This window comes from Porites lutea, chromosome 3 (genome assembly GCF_958299795.1).
Source record: "Porites lutea chromosome 3, jaPorLute2.1, whole genome shotgun sequence".
Classification (NCBI taxonomy): domain Eukaryota; kingdom Metazoa; phylum Cnidaria; class Anthozoa; order Scleractinia; family Poritidae; genus Porites; species Porites lutea.
In genome coordinates, this window is record NC_133203.1 from 39,272,343 (window position 1) to 39,297,191 (window position 24,849).

A 24,849-nucleotide genomic window follows, 5' to 3' on the forward strand; every position below is an offset into this window, starting at 1 on the left:
GCGTAAATCATTTCCCCGGGGTTTCTTGCCACCGCATTGGCAGGGGACTACGTTTTCACACCTTTCTTGGCCACTTGTCAAAGGTGGTTTTTAGTTGGTTTTCGGATCTGACCTTGCACACGTTCTAGCCTAGAGCATGTAGTAAACAAACTAAAGGAACGTTTTTTTCTGTGTCAAGGCAGAAATGAACCAACGAAAGGTGGAGTAATTGATCTGTAATCAATAAGTACCAACATACTGCAAAAGTGCAAAATACCGACAAGAGCTCTTCCAAATTTATATTTGAATCCATGGAAACCCTAGGGTAATGATTCACATCAGCGTTAGTAGGTACTCAAATATACAAAAAACCTTGCCTTACTGGGTGAATTTACTCCTCAATAGTGTTGCTCGGCTGGCCTAAATTTGTTTGTTTTTTTGTTTGTTTGGTTGGTTTTTTAGTCCTATTTCAAAGGCTAAACACTCCACCGTCCGCATCACTTTTGCCAAAAACATCTTGCGTCTACTTAAATTTCCCTCCGCGCGAAAAAGTTGAATAACTTGAAAACCGTTCAAGTTATATAGAGTTATATAGAGTGGGGTGAATAGGCGAACGGATCGGTGGAGTTTGAAAATATTTTTGCCCAGATTTCGGACTTTAAGCGAGATTTTAACGGATTTTCGGATCCTGCAATTGCAGCGGATTGAGGATTCATCTATTTTAAATTGGGCGTGGATTTTCGTCTATGCGTGTAGTTAAAATATTTTTGCCCGGGTTTTGGATTCAGGGCGAAAATGGAAGGGCGGATTTGTATATGTAATAGGACTACATGCTGTCCAAGTTGGAAATAATTTGATGAAAAAATTCCGAGGACAGCCAAAATTGGACGAGGCCGTAGGCCGAGTCCAATTTGGCTGTCAGAGGAATTTTTTTAGAAAAAATATTTCCAAATTGGACCTTTTTTGGGAAATATTATTTTTTGGCGAAATATTGTACACTTGAACCCGTCCGTTTGTAGTTGAAAAAAAAACACACACACGAACACACACATACGCAAGATCTAAAAAAGATTTCTTTTCCTAGTGTCATTCAAATTATTCTGTGCAAGCAAACAAACGTACAACTAGTATTGCTGTTTCATACTTTGGCATTTTGTTGCCAATTCAAATTTTGAAAGCTCCTTCAATGGTCTGAACACATACGGTGCTACAGGTGAAAACCCCAGTTTCGAGTACAAAGAAGACAAAACAACAACGCAAATACTTAATTTCAATACAAAAACTAATGAAAATAAACAATTCATTTATTGCCTCAAACGATTTCCGCAGAATTCGTCCATTTGTTTTTGTAATGCCAACATCTAAACACAAGTATCTGTGTTTTCTTTTTCTGGTTCAAAGTGTCACTGCTTGTGCATTTTCAAGAAAACTATGCGTTGATTGTTTCCAATACAAACTTTCATCAGTTTGGTCATACATTTTACTTTGCTTTTAAATGGCCCAGAAAAGAAACCAAAAGAAAACAGCACTACTGAGCAAGAAAACAAAACGACATTCACAGCAACAAGAAGCCAAGAGTGTTCGAGGACGAACCGGTGTCAGCCAACGACACTTTTTTTGACGCGTTGTCACAGGGACCTTGCGCTGATTGGCTAGTTTGCTTTGCCTATTGTATTTTCTGACATTTGATTGGCTCAGACCAGCTTCCCTATTTTTCTTAAATTGGACAGTTTGCCTATTTGTAAAGGAAAGCCCTGTCTGAAACTATCCAAATTAATCCTTCATTGGACAGTTCGTTAAAATTAATAATAGGGACTTTAAGACCCAACGACGCGCCGGCAACGAGAACGTCGCTTAAAAAGTTCATTTGCGTGCTTCCAGTCTTTATCGCAATTATTCCTAACCACTTACTATGTCAAATGTAGGCGAACCCTCCTGAAATGGAATTCCTAGGCACCATATCCATGTTCGGAAAGAGAAATAAAATTTCGCCGTTGCTTGTTTACGTACTCTATAAAACGCGAAATTAGGCATTTTCACTTCGTAGTTGTGGAAAAACGGGCAAAGAAATGTAGAAAAAAGCGTGATGCACATGCAAAGATGTTGTTTTGCTTAAAAAAAAACCTATTGTTTTTTGGCGTTCCCTTTGCCGTCCGCGTCGTTGGATCTTAAAGTTCCTAATAATAGCTTTGCTGACAATATCGGATTAACTAACAGCTATATAATTAGGTTAATAAATCATAACGGTTCGGCGGATCTACATACCTCTATTCACCCCCGTCTATATATGACCACCAAATTTAGCGACTTTTCCTAAAAATTATCTGCGAACATTTTAATTTAAAGTGGTCGTGACATGGACGTCAACATTGACGTTACCATAGGAATCAAGTTTTGTCAGCCATGTTTTTCACAATTTGCACTTTTTTTTTTCTAGAAAATAGGTTTTAATTATATTCTTACCAATGGAATTATGATATTACATTTACATTAGCATTATCTTATTAAAGTTATTGTCGCTGTTGATGAAATCCAGGCTTTGTAGTGACTAAAATAAAACACAAACAGCGGTGATAAACATTGTGAGTTTTCGCATTTTTGTAAACTTGACTATTCAGCATACTTTTTCAAAGAGATCTTAAGTGACCATTAAAGCAAGTGACGAGAATATATATTAAAAAATTACAGATGCTAAGATCACTCTTCAGTTATTGTTGACCATGAAGTTCCTACCACCGGACATAACATTAAATGGGATCAGTTTTGAAATCTTAGCATCTGACAAAACAGATTATCATTAAAAGAAACATTTTTGTCTATTTTGTCATGATTTATTTTGTTTATACAAGGCCTTAAGCCAGCTTTTAATGTCAACATCAGCAGTGAAAAGCTGTTGCCTAAATTTTGTATTCATTACTGTTAAGAATTTTTAAATTCTTATTCTCATTTCCAGACCTCTTGTAAAAAATATGTAGTTTCGTCATTTGCTTTAACGGACACTTATGATCACTTTTGAAAATGTATGTTGAATAGCATACGAAACGTCAAGTTTAAAGAATTGCAAAAACTCAAAATGTTTATCACCGCTGTTTGTGTTTTATCATTGATCAAACTACGATGGCCTAAGAACAAAAGTCTCTTTGTAGTGACTAGTTTGAGAAAAAAACATGACCGAATGGAACATGCTGAGTTTAATTTTCAACAGTGTTCATTTCTCCCGGAATTGCATATTTTGTAGATTTTTTTTGCTTCCTGTGCATCCTTTAATACTCAGATCAAGTTTCATATTAAAAATTCCTCGATGTATGTGGGTTTTAAGTAATTCAAAGTAGCGGCTCTAAGATGGCGGATGCTTTCAGTCCCTTTTCAGTAATAGATGACGCCATCATGACATCACTGCTATTGTTAAAGGTTATTTATTATATGTTAGCGAACTTGTTGATTTTATCAAATACCTTAGTATTCAGGTATTTTTCGCTTAATTGTACTTTGAGAAAATTCATTAATATGACGTCAGATTAGGTCATTGCGTCGATATTCAATATGCCCAGATGTTGAAAATGATGAGTACTTGTAATTTTGCTTGCCGTAGCATGACCAGTTTTGAAATAGGCGAGTTTCGTATTCCCGGGCGGCCTAGGACGAGCGCTTGTTTTTGCGCAAAAGCAAGGCTAATGCGGGTCACTTCTCACCAAGAAGACAAACAAACATAAGAAAACTGCGGCCGAGTTGGATTAAGAAAAAAACAATTTAAACGTTGAAAGGTTTTGGAGGTCTCAAAACTTACTTACAGGCTTGAGAACTCGTTGTTTCAAACAGCACAAAAAAATCAGCTCGTCATCACTACAGAAATACGACGAGGATAACCGGAAATTGACCGAAATAGTGGTCGGTGATTGAGATCAATAAAAATGCGAGATGGTTTCAAAATCGTTTAACAAGGTAAATACCTTAAAGCCATATTAAGGTCATTTTCAGTGATGGTTACATTTATAAACTTCCATTTAGCTTACATGGTTTATCAAATTTTTCAGTCACATAAAGAAAAACGTATGCACACTTCACTCGACAAGACCTCGACTACAGAATTTCATACAAAACATATACTAAGCAGTTTAAAGGGATACTCTATACCCGGCCAAAACGGCAATTTTACGAAAAGATAGCTTACGGCCTTATTATAAGATTTTGATAAAATAAAATATCCAGTTCTTCTGCATCTGCTTGAAAACGAGAAAAGCTGTTCGTCACGCAATTAAAATTTTGCGCTTCAGCTATAGAAACCGATAATGACGTAAAAAGAAGATCCTGTCTTAAATCAATACAACGTGGCTTCTGGGTTTCCGTTCCGTTTTGAACGGTCAATAAAGGATTTTATGGCTGATATTTCAGGGAGAATTTTGTAATAACACCCAACGGAGTTAGTCTATCACTGGCCAGATGATCCCCGATATGATCCTCAGAATTGGTCTACATGTATCTGATTTACTTCTGACGGTGTTTTCATTACATAGTGTGTTACGTATTGTATTTGTCCAATTTAATATGTGGGTTGGCCCTATAATAGTGAATGGCCCATCAACGATGTATTTATTTTTTTGTTGACCATATTACAACAACACTTGGCGTATTTATGTCCTCAATTAATATATAATTTGGTCTAGTTACCAACATTAGGCTAAACTATGTAGATTAGTCGGATGGTTATTTATATGATAACTTTATCTTATCAAATTTTGCCAGTGTTTAACTTGTCAGTATATCATCTGTGAGGATTATTCCATGGCATTAACTGACAACATCCTTCACAATTCGTGTTAGAAATTTTAGGGGAGCTCTTGCGCGTACACCGACCGACCGCCCGACCGTCCGTCCGTCCGCACCACAGGCAAACCAGTGTAAAATAACTCAATCAACAGGTGAACAGGTATGGCAACCAAAATGCAAACACGAGAATATTTTGGCGGGAAATCGCATAGCCACCCGCGTCTGAGACAACTAAAGAGTAAATGAGGACAAAAACGGAATGGGGAAATTGTCTCTGTATCTGTGTTTTCTAAAGTATTAGGCTTAGATTAATTGTCATGTCCACAAATTTGGAATATAGAGCAAGAGAAAGACAGAGAAAAAGAGAAAGTAGGCGGCAAGCTAGCGAAGCTCAACGAGAAAAGGACGACAGAGATCTAGAGCGAGAGATAAAAAAAACAAAGGAGACACTTTTTGTTGGAAGAACAACAGGAAAATGTTGTTGCGGCGGTGACAAAAATGAGAAATGCTAGCGGCCAACAATGCAAGGTGAAATTGAGCGGCAGTGAAAAAAAGTGAACGCGAACACGTACGACATTTCCTCCATAAAACGTGTAACTTGTACGTGCCTAAGATTTTTACCACTGTCCGAGCTGGTCTGAGTACTAATTCCTGAGTAGGTACTTCATGTATTTTCATGTACGGTAACATAAACGATCACAACGATCAGCTTACTTTGTTCTCAGGGGTCTTTTGTGTTGATCAAAGTAACAGCGCTGAAACCTACCAAAGGTAAGAAAGGCATTTTAGTGCATGATGTATACATATTACAATGGGTTAATGACAATATTGATTGACACAGCAGAAAGGATGCATGAGTTTTTGGCCCACCTAAAAGAGTTAAATGACAGCGCCCAGCTGCCCTCTGGCGGGCGATTTGAGCTGCTTTATAATTTAGCTAATTATATAGCTGTTAGCTAATTCGATATTGTGTATTATCCTTTAATTTTTGCGAACTGTCCAATTAAGGATTAATTTGGATAGTTTCTTATTAGAGTTAAGTCACTCATTCCACGTTAAGTGGGTAAAATGTGCCAAGGATTTTCGAAAAATCGAAGGTCAACAAATCAGACAAGTAGTTAGTTTAACCGAAAGATATATTATTGAAGGGTGAGAAACCAAAATTTGGTCAACATATCTTTTATCTATAAAAAGTTATAGCCTGTTATTTAATAGCATATAGTGTGATATTTTGTATGGCTTGAAACAGCACAGTGTTGCATCATATCTATGTTTTTTTCAATTTAGTGTACTCTAAAATGTTTAAAATGAAATCCGTGGCAGGCTAAGGTCTGCGTTTTACATTTGAGTCAAGTCAGTGGCTCAAGGAATGAAAAAGTCAAGTTGTTCTGCCATGGTGTACTTTGATCTGACGTAACAAAATATTGAGAATTTAAAATTGCTGCGTTTTTTTTAATGTTTTTTCTTTAAAATAGCCGTCAGACTAAACATTGTTTCGCTAAATGTGTAGGAAAGAAAGTGTTGTTTACCTGTATTATAGTTTGGAAACATGTGATCCAGTAGAAAACGAGTGATTATCAAATAAGTTTCGGTAACGGATGTTACAGAAGGAAGGTAATATTTCATTTTTCTTCCAACTACTCACTTTTGGGATTACAGACTGTCTTAAATAACGATGCATATGACTTATTCTATTGAATTGAATTAATGCTTAACAATTTTGGAGGAAATTTTGGAATTTTTGGGTGGAACGAGGCTAAAAAGAAGAAAATGAGCAAAATAGATTGAATTGAAGGAAAAAAAATTAATAAATACATGGTAATCTGTTAGAATTTATACAAGAATTGTAGTACATGAATATTGTAAAGTCTATTCACAGAAAAGAGGGTGAACTAGCAGAAACAGCTTTAGATAATCCACTTCCTGTTTTGTGTAACCTCCGTTACTTTAAAAAAAAAAAATTAAAATGATCAAGAAGCCTGTCCCATTTTCATCTTGTATTCTCAAATTGCCTAGAAATACTTCAAAGGATAATAAACTTCTTTAAACTATGCAAAAATTCTCTGCGAACCATAAACTCAGCTAAAATTCCCTTATCACACTTGACAGAGAGGTATCTCACCAATGGAACACGTATGAGGGTTACTTATTACGAAATCTTCACCAGATGTTATCCAGGCTTGAGTTATTTGATGGGGCGATCGTGTGACAGCATTTGCTGAAATTTACCTGACCTTTATCCCATGTTTTAAGAGGCCAGACAAATTCCTGGTAATGGAAGTTACAGTAACGGAAGTTAAAATTCTACCTTTTCTGTTACATCTTGAAGTGAAATTAATAACTAGGAAAATCAAACATACTCCATAATAATCCTCAGTAGCTCCTCCGTCACCACAAAAATCAGCACGATCCTCTTTTCATTTTTTCCTAGTGTAATCTTAGTAACGGAAGTTACAACCTTAACTGTTCACGCTAAATCCTGCTATTGTGAGATGCAATTTCTTTCCACAGGCTTTTGCTCTTCATTTTATGTATTGCGTATCGAAAAGAGCAAACTTAAGTAATATTTACCTGATATAAATCATTCGCAATATTTATTTCTAGGCCATTTGAGATCTGCCCTCAGATCAGTAACGGAAGTTTCATAAAAATAGCAGACACCAGTTCACCGTAGTTAAAAGCAACAAAACTGACCTGCAGTGAGAAATGATCAATGAGGACTTAAGTTTAGGCCCCTCCCGAGACATTGGATTGATTAGTTTCCACAGTATGAGGCGAAAAGCACAAATATACCGTAACCTTCTATACCCACCCTCTCTGCGGACATAACAAAATTGCATTTTTTGGACACTTTTGGCCTTGATTCTCTCAAAGTTACTGTCTACAGGAACACAAATGGGTACTGTTGCTATTTATTTGGGCATATTTTAAGTATTTTTCAGCGAAATGATTATGGGAAAACATTTTGAGTCCCCAAAACTTGCCATGGACACCAAGAAATGGTAATTTACCGAGTACTGATAGTGCTGAATGGGGTTAAGCACTAAAATAGTGATTAAGGTTCGATATGATTAGCTTCTTTTTAGGGTTTACTGCACTTTTCACAAACATGCGAACTCTAAAGTTCAAAAGCCGCCTTCACAATTGCTTTTTTCGCTGCCATCAATCATAATTACGATCACAAGCAACGAACCTTGAAACACAGAAACACGCAAAACGGATCGAAATCCACCAATCACAAATCACAAACCTTGAGCTTTTGAACCCGTTTAAGTAAGTTTTGTTTCCTAAGAGGTCCGTTAAGATGATTGACGGCAGCGAAAAACGCAATCATCAGTTGGCTTTTGAACTTCAGAATTCGCATGTTTGTGAAAAGCGCAGTAATAGGGTTTTTTTCTATATTTAAATCAGTCTTGAGTTAAAAAACTGGGCTATTATATTTGGACATCAGTTGATGTGAAAAATTTTAGAGCTTTTGAAAAAGATTAATAGCATGACAGTCTCTTGAATGGAGACTTAAAAAATGGTAAATGAAGCATGACCCAGTCTGCAGAGTGGCAAGTGCATGCACTAGCCTTTTCTCGTAATTCTTTTTGTACACACCAAATTTGTAGCAATGCACACGGCAGCACCATGCGTAACAAGAGATTTGCACCTGACCTACTGACCTGTAGGGGAGTAGCCATGATCTTTTTGCCAATCCACCCTAACCTGTAAGTTTAACTCATTGGATGGACAGGCAGTTAGGTCCCAACCTTACAGTTGAAGTTTCATTTGTTTCATTCCAAATTAAGTATCAGGAAGTTGCATAAATGTTCTATTGTTGTCGTAAAAGCTTAAAATACATGTACCTTAAATTTGTTTAAGGTATCAGAACTGCCATAAAGTCAAAAACTGATCATGCTTATAAAATGGCTTACTTGAAATGTACTCTTTAACCTGAACTCAAATTCCAAAAATGAAGCATTTTCATTGAATAGAAGCCAAGAAAACAAAGGCCAAAGTTGGTATCTGAGAGCACTATTTTGGAATTATATTGCAATTTTCACAACCTGACACGTGATAAAGCATTATGAGTTTTAAGTAAGTCAGGGCAAACTTACAGCAAAATTCGCTTACATTCTGCTTTCCCAAATAAAGTATGATTATTTTGATATTTCTAAATCATTTCTATGGCTATAAAAAGCCTTCTAGAGAAACCTTAGATATATGATCCTTGCAATGTCGATGACAGATAAGGCTGTAGTTAAGTGACCTATTATGCAAATTAGCACGTTGCTAAGGCTAAAACATTGTTTATGAAGCCGTATTAAGACTACGTCACATAACGAATTCAAACAAAGATTTACCCTTTTTCTCGCCACTTTCCATGCTACAATTGGGTCAGTGTCACAACAAATATTAAGAACAGCGGTTTTCTCGTAAGAATTCAAGATGACGACTAAGAAAACAGCGCAGCGCAACGAAAATTATGGGCTAATGAAGGGCAATTCTGCGGCTGCGTTGGACCGCACTCAAAACAAATTGATGTAAAAAGATGATGATTAATAATACCGTGCTAAAACTTGCCAGGTTTATTCACACGATGTCAAGGAAAGATGTATTAAATTCCTGGCTATTCCTGGAATATTTTGGAATTTTTTTGGCAGCGTGAAGTGACAGGGCATTACAAAAAAATTTCCACCTCTATGTCTCAGGAAAAATTTACTGGCTACTGCCGAGAATTTAAAGGTAAATGAATAATCTAATTATAAGTCAGTTCCAATTTTTTTTTATTCCTAGCTATCAAGAGAAAGCCAGAAATATGGAATTATTGAATTTTTGAGCCAGCAATATAAATCAGAAATCACACCTTAGCTGTGAAAACTGACACCTCAAATATCAATTTTCTGAAAGCTCAGCTCTCGCTTGATAGACCTCTGTAATTTTTAATTTGCCAAATTCTTTGCTAGAATTTTGAGAAATAAAATTTTCAAATGGAATGGTTCTTAGCAGATCTAATACCTTAAGTTTCAGTTTGTGAAATTGCAAAAATTAAGTGGGTTATTCCAAAATTTACAAAAAATTGCTCGATTATAATATTCTGATGGAAAAAATTGCCTCTGTAAAATTGCTTGGAATATTAATTTTATTGATGTAAATCTACGGTGGCAAATGCACATCAATAAATTATCTAAAAAGGTTGTGTCCCGGATAGGAGCAATTAAAAGAATGAGAGATTTTGTTCCAACGCCTACTCTCCATTATATATACAACACTCTCATTCAATGTCAATTCAATGATATTGATTGTAATATTGTCTGGGTAAACTTTCTTTGACAGGCTACAGAAGCTTCAGAACCATGCTGCTCAGGTTCTAACCTTTTCTACATATGATGCTGATGCCAACCACTTATTTGGACAACTTAATTGGAAAGACTTGAGCACTCAGTTTCAAATACAAAAAGCCCTAATGGTTTACAAGTCTTTAAATGATCTTGTTCCAGGATATTTATCCTCTAAATTTGTTAAACGATATGAAACGCGCTACTCTCTAAGGGACTCTGTTAACAAACCAATATTTATTGTCCCATTCCCGCAAACTAACTTCATGAAGAACAGCTTCAGTTACGGTGGAGCAGTTCTCTGGAACAGCCTGCCCACTGTGATATGAGAGAAGCTAAATCTTTAAGTCAATTTAAACGATTGGCACATCTGAATTTCTGAGGAATAAAGAATTTTTCTTTCTTTCTTTTCTTTCTAAATCACAGGGGCTCATTTTATGGAGGAGGGGGGTGGGACAAAATTCACCCCTCCCCCACCTACTTTTTGCATATACATGTACCCAGCATCTTGAAAAGTTGCCCCTGTTATATAGTATTTGTTATTCAGCTGAATTTTTAAGGATTTGGAAGATTTAAAAGGTAGCAGAATAGCAACTTATCAGCTTTTTTTAAGTCTGAGCATTCTTTTAGCTGGGGTGGGGGGCTAGGGTACTCAGGGAGTGGCTAGGTGGGTATTTGGAGCCAGAAGCAGAAGGTTGAGTCATTTCACTAATAATATTTTTTGCCTCAAGTTTTTAAAATGACATTGAAAGTTTTACTTATAATATTTCCGTTTCTGGTGAAGTGTCTTGCAAAATCACTCACTAGAGAAAGAGAAAATAAAATTGCATAAAAGCTACATGTACATTAGCCTGAAATTCATCTGATTGCTTCGAGTCGTTTTCTCCTCTCAACAACTGAGGGAGTAATAACAACTCGAAGTAATCAGAAGAAATTCAGGGTACATGTACATCACTATACCGGTAATTTCTTAGACCAATTCTCTTGACCTATGAAATGTATGAAATCATTAACTTATTATAAAAATAATGAATAATAGATTCTGTATTGTCATCATTGTCATCTGCAGTACGTAAGTTTTCTTTGCTCCTTTTTTTTTCACTGTAAGTCTCACCTCAGTAACCTTACTAAGTTTAATGGCTTTCATTAAAAACTATTGGTAGCATTTCCCATTCAACTGCAAGCACTTAACGTCGCACCAAACTCATTTATTACATTACTACAAAGCAAATAAGGAAACCAGGGTGCACAGAAAATCATTTCTACAGCTTGCCATTGGGGCAAACTGAAGCTAGTATTTACTAGCCCAGACGTCATTTCAACTAGCCCCAAAAGCTTTGACTAGCAGAATTGATTTCACAGTTCTTCTGTTATTCGAATTCCTCAAAAAACATCACTTGTCCATCGGGCAAGTTAAAAACAGAATTCACCAGCGCCGGGCTATGGGACACTACTTTCTTTGCTCGCTGGAAACAAGCTTCTCCAAATTAATAATTAACTCTTTGCAAATTAGTGAGTTTATCTTGAATGTTTGTTTTCCATTTGGTGGTGAAGCTGATTATCATATATAATGTACAATTATTGATTGGTTACTTGTGCTAAATAGGGTGTATGGCAGCCTCCATGAAATTAAGCTCTGTATAGATATTGTCACATAAGGTTTTTTGCCTAAACTCTGGAATATTTTTTTTACCAAAAGTTGAAATTTTTAAGTACAGTTTTTGCTGTTTAAGTTTTAGACATGTTGAGACAACCTTGAGTACCTCGAGTAGCCTCCTCTATGTGACAGTTTCTATTTCGCTCTTATTTTATTGGTTATTGTTTCAGTAACTCTTCATAGTGAAACCTTGCCCCGTATCCTGCAAGCAAGCTTTCTGGGGATTTGGGAGGGGAAAAACAGTGTTCGACACTAACGCTTGCCCACTTGCCCGGGGCAAGTAGAATTATGCGTTGGGCAAGTGTGTAAGCTGCACAGGTTGCCCGTTTGGGCAAGTGGTTAAGGATAACACTCGAGCCGCTGGGACAAGAATAAAATCCAACAGCTGCAGCAAAATCACCTGATCCCTTTTTTGAAATTTTAGTCAGGTGAACATAGAAGGAGAATGAAAAACAGGTACAGTGACGGGTCTTACGCCGATACATTGAGTATTTCGTTTTCCGCCATGTTTTTTTTCACGAGCAAGTAATCATGGGTTGGTTTGTACCCAGTCCTCTCACGTACTTGCCACGAACTACCAAACAAACAAAGATGGCGGCCTGATGAGCAACCATGAGTTTATTTCGTTTTGGTTTTACGCGGAAGTCACTGGACACAGTCACTAAAAGTGAGGACATCCAAGCAACACAACAGTTAAATTCTACAAAGCTTAAGGAACCAGGAGACAAGAGAAAAGCTGAATCTCAACCAGAAGTCTTTGCTGGGAAAAGCAAACGAGATCGAAAATGCCAAACGTCATTGGAGCGCGACTTTCCTTGGCTTTTACACGATGAAGAAAAGAACACCATGAAGTGCAAAATTTGCTGTTCTTTTCCCGAAATTGCTGACAAATCTAGCTCCCTGTTCATTGGGAAACGGTGCCTTTAAGCGTACTACCATTCAGGCCCATGCTAAAAGTAAAACTCACTTCAAGTGTTTTGAAGCAAACTCTGCTCGGGAAAACCTAGGTGCCGCACCTTAAGAACAGTGCTACGAAATATTAATGCACAAGTCAACGAAAAACTGCAAAAGCTTTTCAACAGTGCCTATTTTATAGGCAAATTTTTTAATAGGCAAATTTATTATTTCCTCAAAGAGTGAAGACAAACAAACCAGAGAGAACAAAGATTCAATTATGACTGTATTATGCACTCTATCAATCAACGTCTTTAAGAAGCCCCCAACAAAAAGCCTATCATATGTATTGTAAACGTCATTCAAGCACGACTGTGTTGATTACAATGAAATAAAGTTTAAATATTTTACGGTTAGCAGGCAATGGTACCGTATGACCTCTCGCCTGGGATTTATGCCAGGCATTAAAGTTAGAAGGCACAACTATTGAAAATTCAATGAAACTGCGAGCAAAGCGAGCTGGTGATTTTTTTTTTGGCAACCAAAAAATACACTCGGCAAGTAAAACTAGCGACATAGTTGCCCACAGGGCAAGTTAGCAGGAAAATTAGTGTCGAACACTGAAAAACCCCCCTTTTTTCTCCACCTAACCCCAGTGCCCCGAGAAAGAACTTGTCTCCTGGGTATTAATAATTGGTATTACTCAGTGCACACTAAAACTTAAAAAGTAAACACTAAGAGGAAACTTTCTAGAAATTCCTTTCACATGTTAGTTCGAATTAGGAGTCAATTGTTTTCTTCTCTCCAAGAAGGGCAATAAAGTTTAAATGTTTTTAATATTTCATTTCATGGGAAAGATTATCTTAATACAGGATGACTCATTGTAACTCTTATTATGATATAAGTTTTTGTACTTTTAACTTAATAGTCAAGTAGTTCCTTAGAGTACTTTATAGTCTAATTTTATATACAATTCCTAGGAAGACCACGTAAAATTGATACGTTTTCATGTATAAATAAAGACTGGTGATGATGATGTTGCAGTTTAGCTGAAAAGTAGTTTTTGATGGCAAATTACTGACATATGATGGCAAAACATGAAAAAAACTATATTTTGTTTTAGTCGTTTTTATTGTGTTTCAAGGTTCTGCTGGTGATCATGGCCAGGTTGCATAAAGCCTTCTTAAGATAAGAGGGCTCTTAACTCATGTTCTGAAACAATAACCTAAAAGCCGCAATCTTATATTAAGAAGTTTTATGCAACCCGACCCATAACTACAATTGGAAGCGGCAAAGAGCAAAATTGTAAGCTGCAATTTAAATTTCAAAGTTTGTGTGTTATTGAAAAGTAGAGTAATCTAGCTGGATTTAATGCTTTAAGAAAGTTGAAGAATAAAATGTCTTTATTTTATATTGATAGGGTGCAAAGGAAGCTGCAGTTCATGTCTTTAAAGTGTAAACAGTGTGCGAAATGTTTTAGCCGAGCTGGACACCTAAAGAATCATGAAAGAGTTCACACTGGGGAAAAGCCCTATGAATGTAAACAGTGTCGCAAGTGTTTTAGCGAAGCAGGATACCTAAGGAGCCATGAAATAGTTCACACTGGGGAAAAGTCTTTCGAATGTAAACAGTGTGGCAAGTGTTTTAGTGTAGCAGGAAACTTAAGGATTCATGAAAGAGTTCACACTGGGGAAAAACCCTATGAATGTAAACATTGTGGCAAGTGTTTTAGTACAGCAGGAAGCCTAAGGATTCATGGAAGAGTTCACACTGGGGAAAAGCCTTTCGACTGTAAACAGTGTGGCAAGTGTTTTAGTGTAGCAGGAAACTTAAGGATTCATGAAAGAGTTCACACTGGGGAAAAGCCTTATGAATGTAAACATTGTGGAAAGTGTTTTAGTACAGCGGGAAGCCTAAGGATTCATGCAAGAGTTCACATTGGGGAAAAGCCTTATGACTGTAAACATTGTGGCAAGTGTTTTAGCCGAACAAGAGACCTAAAGAGACATGAAAGAGTTCACACTGCGGAAAAGCCTTATGACTGTAAACAGTGTGGCAAGTGTTTTAGCGAAGTAGGAAATCTAAGGAGGCATGAAATAGTTCACACTGGGGAAAAGCCTTTCGAATGTAAACAGTGTGGAAAGTGTTTTAGCCGAGCAGGAGACCTAAGGATTCATGAAAGAGTTCACACTGGGGAAAAGCCTTATGACTGTAAACATTGTGGTAAGTGTTTTAGTACAGCAGGAAGCCTAAGGAGGCATGGAAGAGTTCACACTGCAGAAAAGCCTTTCGAATGTAAACAGTGTGACAAGTGTTTTAGTGTAGCAGGAAACTTAAGGAGACATAAAAGAGTTCACACTGGGGAAAAGCCTTATGAATGTAAACTGTGTGGCAAGTGTTTTAGTACAGCGGGAAGCCTAAGGATTCATGCAAGAGTTCACACTGGGGAAAAGCCTTATGACTGTAATCATTGTGGCAAGTGTTTTAGCAAAGTAGGAACCCTAAAGAGGCATGAAAGAGTTCACACTGGGGAAAAGCCTTACGAATGTAAGCAGTGTGGCAAGTGTTTTAGCGAAGCAGGAAACTTAAGGCGCCATGAAATAGTTCACACAAGGGAAAAGCCTTATGAATGTAAACAGTGTGGCAAGTGTTTTAGCCGAGCAGGAAACCTAAACAGTCATGTAAGAGTTCACACTGGGGAAGAGCCTTATGAATGTAAACATTGTGGCAAGTGTTTTAGTACAGCAGGAAGCCTTAGGATTCATGGAAGAGTTCACACTGGGGAAAAGCCTTTCGAATGTAAACAGTGTGGCAAGTGTTTTAGTGTAGCAGGAAACTTAAGGATTCATGAAAGAGTTCACACTGGGGAAAAGCCTTATGAATGTAAACAGTGCAGTAAATGTTTTAGCGAGGCAGGAAGCTTAAAAAGTCATCAAAGAGTTCACACTGGAGAAAAGCCTTATAAATGTAAATACTGTGGCAAGTGTTTTAGTCAGCGAGGAAGTCTTAAGAAGCACAAAGACGTCCACAGTGGAAAAACGTCGCTTAAATGTGACAGTAACAAACGTCCGGTTAAACGTTTGCATTGTAAGCGTAAGAGAGCAGGAAGTAATAGAAGGGCAGGATTTACAAACACCACACTGTCACAGAGAGAGACTAGAAACAGTGGTATGGAAGACCAGCAATCAGGCATCATTCAGAAACACAGCTGCTGGATTTGTCAAGAGGTGATGAGTAGTGAATCCCTTCTTCTTCAACATTATGAAAACCATATGAGTTATGTAGCTGAAGATGTCTCAGAAAGTTGAAGAACGCTTCGGTCTTTAGGAATTGTTAATTAATTTCGTTTCGGTTTTTAAGGTTTTGCTTTTTTAACTGTGAATATTATCTCCGATGTCGTTTTGTTACCTTTGATTTGTCGGTTGAGTTGAAAAGGTCCGATTTGAGGGGAAAAGTGTTGACGTCAGCGTTACTATCCAGGCCTATTTTAGAAGGATTTGTATTGAACTAATCGTGGACTATTAGTGTAGCGTAAAAGTTCGGATAGGTAAGTTGGTGCCAAGCCATTTAGACATTTGTAAACTAAGAGTAAAGTTTTAAAAAATATGCGATAACCCAGCGGCAACCAATGAAGTTTGAACAGGATAGGAGTGATATGGTCAAACCGCTTACATAATGTAACAATGCGTGCAGCAGTGTTTTGTATCAGTCTTAACCTGTTTAACAGGTGTTTAGGAAGACCATATAACAAAGATCTAGAGTTAAAGTTATCGAGTTTAGAGCTAATAAACGCATGATTGCCTCTGGATTGTTAACAATCCAGAGGCCGCTCAATAAGGTGACTTTAATATCTGGACCTGTGAGGACTTTTGACTTTGTCTCTTTGACGACGTATCCAGCAAATGTTAGGGTATGCGCTTGAATATCACATCAAGTTTTTTTTGTACAATTCTCTTCCCGCGTAATTTCAAGACTAGAAAAGACGTGGACATGACGAGTTTCTTTATGTTTTGTTAACTTGGGGACAGTCCTCAAGAATTCATCTCCAGAAAAGTTTCTTTTCACATGACAAATCAAAAGAAGTGGAATAGTAGTGATAAAGTTTATTGCAACGCGAATTGACTTTTCCAGTGGCGTTTAAGCTTATGTAACCTATCATCGACAACCTGGTTTGAATGACTGAACTATGAAATGGAATGAAACAACAGAAAACAATCCTGACGGAGTTTGACCCTGACTCGTACCCAGTCATCTCTTGTCATTTGGTGGCGATCAAAGGATCGGTTAGGGGGGAAACTTTTATCGTAGATCTCCCCCTCCCCCAGCATCTTCCACATACCTTCCACATTAAAATGGAGAGACAAGAAAAATACTTGGGACGGATGAAGCTTTGACCTGCTTTGGTGAAGCAGGGTCTGCGTACCACTTTTGTAGAAGGATTTGATACGAGTAGAACTGGGAACACAACACTTTAATCGCTACGAGACAGACTAATCTATTTTGGTACAGAAGCTACGCATGTGTAATTGCCCCGGAGCGGCTCAGTCCTTAGGTTCAGACCGGTTTTTAGTATTATCTACCTCATATATGACAGCACAAACTGTTCCACAACATGCGCAGGCACCGAAGTGGGGGGGGGGGGGGGGTGGTGCTTGGGGTGAGGCCCGGCCCACACCCACTTGTTTGTTTGTTTTTTTGGCGAAATCGACAACTCTAAACAAACAGACGACACTGATATTTTCCAAAGTTCGTCACTGCATAAGTTCTCTGATTCTACAGTAAGGATCTGGTTTTCACTTCTGTACCCGGTGGGGGGGGGGGGGGGGGGCTATTCAAACTTCGTATCCTTGTTGTTTCTCCATCAGTGCTGGAATGGTTCAAAAGTTATTTAAAATGAAGGTACCAGTACGTTCGTTTTGGGGATGGGGTTTCGCAGTCTCTCCCAGTTGATTATGGAGCTCCATAGGGGTCCATTCTTGGCTCGTTCTGTTTACCGTTTATATAAATGATTTATTAACTGCACCTGAACTTTGTCAAACTGCTTGTTACGTTGACAGGAGTACCCAGCGGAGCCGCTCGACAAAACACTGAGGATAAATCAGAGCGCGAAGATCATTCACGTAAGAATGAAAGATAATCCAGAGCGCACTGATCACTAACGTAACAATCAAAGATAAATCAGAGCGTGCTGATCACTTAGGCAACAATGAAAGATAAATAAGAGCGGGCTGATAACTTAGGCAACAATGAAAGATAAATAAGAGCGTGCTGATAACTTAGACAACAATGAAAGATAAATAAGAGCGTGCTGATAACTTAGGCAACAATGAAAGATAAATAAGAGCGTGCTGATAACTTAGGCAACAATGAAAGATAAATAAGAGCGCGATGACTACTCATGTAACAATAAAAGATAAGCAAAACCGCGCTGATCACTAAGGTAACAAGGAATGATAATTCAGAACGCGCTGATCACTAACAGAAAAATGAAAGATAAATCAGAGCGCGATGGTCACTAAGGTAAGAATCAACGATAAATCAGAGCGCGCTGATCAATAACGTAACAATCAAAGATAAATCAATGCGTGCTAATCCTCACGTAAGAATGAAGGATAAATCAGGGCGCCCTGATCACTCAAGTAACAATCAAAGATAAACCAAACCGTGCTGAACCCAATAGAAAAAAAGCACTTTATTTGAGTGACAATGTATTTAGCACGAAAGTACTAATTGGGGACACTATATTTACGTCTCCTACTGGAGACGGGACTGCCATTTTACGTGGTCGTCCGAACCACGCGAAGGTCTAGCCGCTCGTTGGGCAAAGGAAGTACCTTCATTTCTCAGTTATTTTAAGACCCTGAGTATTGGTCCGGCCTCAGGAATCGAACCCGCGACCTCCCGCTCTGCAGTCAGCGCTCTACCGACTGAGCTAATTCTGCCGCGGTTAAATCAGAGGGCGCTGATTACTCACTTAACAATGAAAGATAAATCAGAGCGCGCTGATCACTAACGTGATTAAGCAATAGAAAACGTTTTTCGTGTTTGTATAGCCTGATATAAACACGAGAGGGGTTGGGAAAATTCGAGACAGTTATGCAAACCCTCGACTTCGTCTCGGGTTTGCATAACTGTTGAGAATTCTCCCAATCCCTCGAGCGTCTCTATTGCTTTTATAAAATAACTCTCCCGAGAAAAAACGCAAACTCTTTGTTACGGTCCTGATTAAAGAGAAATTCTTACCAGTCGCAAAGTCTTATACACGAAGTCTTGCACGCGTAATCAGTTCTTGTTTTGCAAAAAGATGCTTTCCAAAATACGGATTTTTCTCGCTTAAAATGTCAGCTTAAGCGAAAAAAAAAATTGACACACCTTCTTTGTAACGATTTCCAAGTTTCAGCCGACGAAGGAATAGGTAAATAAAGCAAACTTGTCGAGTTTTGAACTTGAAAACTTTTTCAAATTTGTGCTTGCGTGATTAGCGCGCGAAAAGCAAAACATCTTGACGCCACAACCATGTATACAGACTCTCACGCAAACACTCCTCTCGGCCAATCAGAGCGCGCGTACTACCTTAGTTATTTTATAACAACGAATAGCATACTATTCGCCACAGTCCCTTTCACGCTCGCTGAATAAGAGACGGAGAAATGGAATCGCGCCAAGAAGTTGAACGTTAGATACGTCCTAAAGAACTCAGACACTGCCAAAACTCAAAACCGGTTCCCAAAACTCAAAGAAGAGAAAAACCCAGTTCTCCAACACTGAAGGTGAAGAGGTGGAACAAAAGTATTCGTAAACTCAGAGTATAGTGAAACAACTAGACTGCTGATACTAGCTGAGAGCTGGGCAAGGAGGTCTTTCAGGGAATACCAAAAGGACTGCGTGGTAAAACACGAATAGGCTGCCAACCCCCTGAGTGGCAACACGCAAATAAACTGGAGATAAAGGTCCAACGTAAAAAGGAAAGCTAAGGCGCAGCGGAGACGCGAGAAAAACCCACCCAAGGGATGGCAGCCTGAGCATCGGTAATCCGACTAGGGCAGTAGACACCCTTTCAGGCTACCATGGAAGCGCAGGAAGAAAAACATATGAAATAACGGCAGAAAAGGCGAGGAACGAATAGCACACATAAACTAAAAGAATAGAAAAACAACTAGGAACACAAGGGAGCAAATACACTGGGACAAGGGAGTAAGCCCGCACAACTGGAGGCCGCGTGGCGATACACGCGTACCAAATTCCAGAAAAATGCAAAGGAAAACATTATCATTCAAAATCTACAGGGGCCGAGGAAATAATACCACTGTAAACAGGATAAAATAAAACACCCCGAACAGATTGACCAAATAAGGCACAAATGCAACAAAAGTGATGAACCATCTTTACGGGAATCGAACGAAGATTAAACTAGTGACGGAAAGAACGCAGAACACAAACTTAAAACTGAATAATAAAAAGCAAAAAATAAAGCGTTCAAATTCGAGGGGAGCCGGGGAAAAAATCACTGCACAAACCAGAGCTTGTTGGGTAAAGCACGCATAACAAAAGCAAACTGAATAAAACAAAGAAAACCAAAAGGGTGTAAACTTGAGGCGAGCCGAAGGGAAAAGCGCTGCACAAGCCCGATGTTGGGGAGCCAAAACACGCAAAGCAAAAAATTACTGAATAAAGCAAAATAAGCACAAGCATGAAACAAACTTGACGGGAGCCGAGGGAGTGGCACTGCACAAACCCGGTGTTTTTGGGACAAAACACGCAAAACAAAGTTCTGACTAAAGCGTAACAAAAGCGTGTAACTGACTTAGCGGGAGCCAAAGGAAAAGCACTGCACAAACCCGATGTTTGTGAGGCAAAGCACGCAAAACAAAAATTACTGAATAAAGCAAAGTTAACTAGCGTGCAACAAACACTACGGGGGCCGAGGGAATAGCACTGTACAAAGCCGGCAATTGTGAGGCAAAGCACGCAAAACCAAAACTACTGAATAAAACAAATTAAACAAAAGCGTAGCACTGCACAAAACCGGCGTTTGTGAGGCAAAACACGCAAAACATAAATTACTAACCGCGAAAGCGTACAACAAACTACGGGAGCCGGGGGGAAAGCACTAAAACTTTTCGAGGGGCCGAGGGACGAACACTGCGCAAACTGCAGATAGCGAGGCAAAGTACGAATAACACCGCTACTGGATAATACAAAAGCAAAATATTAAAGTGAAAAAACCTTACGGGAGCCAAGGGAAGGGCAGTAAACAAACTGGGAGTATAGCGCCAGCGAAACACAGGCGAGGGAAAGTCAGTCATCGGCAGTGTACCGGCGATTGGGCTGTTTGAAGCAGAGCTGGAGCTTGTGTAACATTGGCCGGGGCGGGACCGGTTCGTCAGCCATCTTAATAAAACAAGAATCGGTTAACAGAGCGAATGGATTCTTACGCGAACTGGGCAGAAATATGATGCGGAGCTCTTATTTATACTCGCGTTGCAAGGGACTGGCGCGAATACAAACAGTCATTATGAAAATGAAGTTGATGAAGTGTTATTAAGGACTTTAAGATCCAACAACGCGACGGCGACAAGAACGTCGCTTAAAAAGTGAATTTGCGTTCTTTCAGTCTTTATAGCGATTATTCCTACCCACTTACTTTGTCAATTGTAGGCGAACCCCCCTGAAGCTAACCTGAGATCAGGCTCTATTTTCGTTTCGCTTTGAAAATTACATTCCGGCAGGCAAGGCGAAACGAAAAGTTTCAGCGGTAGCCGTTAGAGAAAATGTATGAGAACCGCTCAAATTCGGCCTGATCTCAGGTTACCCTGAAGCTGAATTTCAAGGGACCAAATTCAAGGTCAGAAGGAGAAATAAAATTCCGTCGTTGGTTGTTTACGTCCTCCATAAAACGCGAAATTAGGCATTTTCACGTCGTAGTCGTGCAAAAACGGGAAAGAAATGTACAAAAAGTGTGATGCACGGGCGAAGTTGTTGTTTTGCTAATTAAACCAATTGTTTTTTGACGTTCTCGTTTGTCGTCCTTGTCGTTGGATCTTAAAGTCGCTAATGGGAAATGATTAAGCTTGCAGTCAGAAATCGTTCAATTAAATACTCCAAGACCAGGATAACAGAAATAAGAAAAGAGAAGACACTACTGAAAAGGAAATCTATTGAAAAGGAAATAGTCGCTCTGGAAAAGCTTCAAGATATCAATTTAGACCATAACAAAAGTGCTGTTCAAGAACAAGTGATGCACAAGAAAAAGGAATTGGAAACTATAATTGAGTATAAAACAAAAGGTGTGATAATTAGCAATTGTTATATTCCTAGACCTTCACTCAACTAAACAGGGACTGCCACTGGTTGATTCTTGGTCACGTGGCCTTGACTAAAATCAAATGTATCCCGATCGTGATACATTAAACAATGTATCCCGCTCGGGATACATTGCAGCACGTGATCAAAGCATGGTGGAAAGTGGTGTGACAGAAGGCGGGAAAACCGCCAGGTCCAGCCAGTTTTCTTTTTCGTGAATGAACACAACAACACAAAAACGAAGCCTCAAGCTAAAAAGCAACGATTTTTAAAGTTATCCCAGAAGTTCCCAGAAGAAAAACAGCAGCTAGTGGAAGAAAAAGATGCAGATAATATGAGGAAAGTACTTTTGTTTGTAAATCATTCATTCAGTGGTTTTGAGAATTAAATTTGTGTTGTTATAAGTACCGAGTCGACTTTTTGGTTCGCTCCGGTTATTCTTTTGTTGCTGTTGAAGGGAAAGTCTAGAAATATAACAAAACACTTAATGTCAGGTCCCTCGGGAAACCAGTTAGTTTTGTTTTCCCTCGAGTCCTGATGTTTCCCTCGACTTCGTCTCGGCAAACATCAGGACTCTTGGGAAAACAAAACTAACTGTTTCCCTCGGGATCTGACATTAAGTGTACATTAATGAATGAGGCTGAGTAGGATATGAAGAATTATGCAGATCGAGGAGGATGTACCCTCCCAGATCTGCATAATTCTTTATATCCTACGAAAGCCGAATTCATTAATTGCTTTATTTAAGGCCAGATGGTATAACGAAGGTGAGAAGAACAGTAAATGCGTCTTGAATCTATAGAACAGGCATTGTAAAACAAAAACAGAAACCGAAACAGAAACGCGCCCTTTCAAAAACGTCGATCGTGTAAATGCAGATAAGTAAAAAATGACGTAAATTGAGTGTCAGTCAAGAAATCCCCTGTGTATATTCCTTTCCTGGTTAATAGGGCCATTTATACGGGGGAAAATAAGACGCGAACTTTCCGTATAAACGACACATTTCGTCTAAAATAAGACGCACCTTAGCTAAGACGCGTCTTATTTTAGAACAGCCCTTAACACCTGTTCTTAGATAAGACGCGTCTTAGCTAAGACGAGAAAAACTTCGTATAAATGACCTTCGCGTCTTACATAAGACACGACGCATAGTACGCATGTGTTAATTTTTGGCGCGCCACGTTGGATTGCCGTTGCTACGGGCAACATTCAGTCAAGAACAGAAATAAGACGCGAACCATTTATACGAGCTCTTCTCGTCTTAGACAAGACATGCTCGTATAAATGGTACAGTTCGCGTCTTATTTAAGACGCGTCTTATGTAAGACGCGTCTTATTTTTGCTCGTATAAATGGCCCTATTGTTCCTGCTCAGACACCCGCAACATTTACCTATTCTTCGACCGAAGAATAGAACTTTACGCGACTTACAAAAGCTCAGTCTATTTAAAAACTGTTTAAAGTTAATCCGAATTGGCATGGGACTATTTGATTTTAAACGCTTTCAAATTGAAAAATCCTCGATGGTTGTTGTTGATTTTGCCGTAAATGTTTCAACGCACTGATTTAAAACGAATTTTTACCTTTTACAAACTTCATGGTGTTCGAATCTATTTATAAACCGAAAATTTACGGCCAAATTCCAAGAAAAAGCACCCTCACTTACGTTCTTCATTTAAGACCCTGTTTACATGGGGTGGGGGACCCCGGTTTAGTTTGGTAAGTTTCTTTTTGTTTTGTGTCCCCCAGAGCGTGAAAACAAAAGAAACCAACCCCACTAGACCGGGGTCCCCCACTCCATGTAAACAGACCCTACGACATAGATTTTAACAAAGTATAAGGTAAAACTAAGAGCGATAGTTTCTTTAACAGTGCTAAAACTACATATTTTATAATGGCCAAACCTGAACAGCGATCTAATCCGTCTCTTGAAAACAACTACAATATCGCTTCTGATGATAATAAACGCTGCTAAACATTATTATTCAATCTTATCGACTGACTTTCGTGAAGAAGAGTTTTAAAATGAAGAATTCTTTGGTTTCCGATTAGCTTTAACTGTTTTTCCATCCAGTCGATTCGCACGAGACTACCGAATTCGGGAGGGTTTTGTGTTTAATAGCGCACGAGGAAGAAAAATGCTTCTTTTTGCATAAATATTTTGTTCTCTGTAGCAATGACAAAGACATTCTAACACTTAAAACAATGGCAACCTACTTCTTTTTTTTTTCTACATTCTCTCTTGAAAGTGTGAGAATTGTTAGCCGTTTTTGCTCGCATAGCATAATGGGTACCCCACTTTTCACGGGCGACGTTTCTGAATGGACGCGTTTCCTTATCGGGGAGAAAATGGTTCATATTAAACTAATGATTCAGACATTTTGAAGGAATGCAATTCAATGCAATTCCTTCTTTGGTTCTCTTTACGCCTCTTAAGATTGTACAGGTACGAATTTGTAGGGAATAGGTAACCTATTTTTCGATGAGAACCTTCCGAAACTCAAAGAAGAGGCATTATCTCTTTGATCCCCAAGAAAGGTAAAGCGCTTGACGAACTGAAAATTGGACACCTATAACTCTATTAAATTCTGATTATATAATTGCATCAAAAGCAATGCATCAAGGCTTAAAACTGTGCTTCCAACCTTTACATGCTAGAAAGGTTTGGCGAGGTTCCGGGGTTAAAGCTTATTTGCTTGGATCGGTTCTTTAAGGGGTTGTAGTCAAATCTCCTGCCCCGATAAAAAAAACTAACATGGGCAAATGATAAAGTTAAAATTCTGGGAGTTTGGTTTGGTTTGGATCGGCAAGAGGGTCTTAAATTTCGAGGAGAAGATCAGAAAAGTGAAGAACGTTTTGCTTTTTTTAAAAAAAAATTAAATGTTTAGGTCTTACAGGAAAAGAGGGAGATATTTAAGTTGGTCAT

The 24,849-nt window shown here is 38.5% G+C and overlaps 1 protein-coding gene across 1 annotated transcript; it reads left to right on the forward strand.

Annotated features, from left to right (window-relative positions):
* Nucleotides 1–5,439: 5,439 nt before the first annotated feature.
* LOC140931107 (uncharacterized) lies at nt 5,440–16,586 on the forward strand. The gene is made up of 2 exons (XM_073380856.1): nt 5,440–5,517; nt 14,042–16,586. The coding sequence occupies exon 2, from the start codon at nt 14,064–14,066 to the stop codon at nt 15,927–15,929; it is 1,866 nt and encodes a 621-aa protein (XP_073236957.1). The 5' UTR covers nt 5,440–5,517; nt 14,042–14,063; the 3' UTR covers nt 15,930–16,586.
* Nucleotides 16,587–24,849: the final 8,263 nt, after the last annotated feature.

Coding starts and splice junctions, on each gene's coding strand:
- LOC140931107 (XM_073380856.1), top strand. CDS start 14,064: ATGTCTTTAAAGTGTAAACAGTGTGCGAAATGTTTTAGCCGAGCTGGA.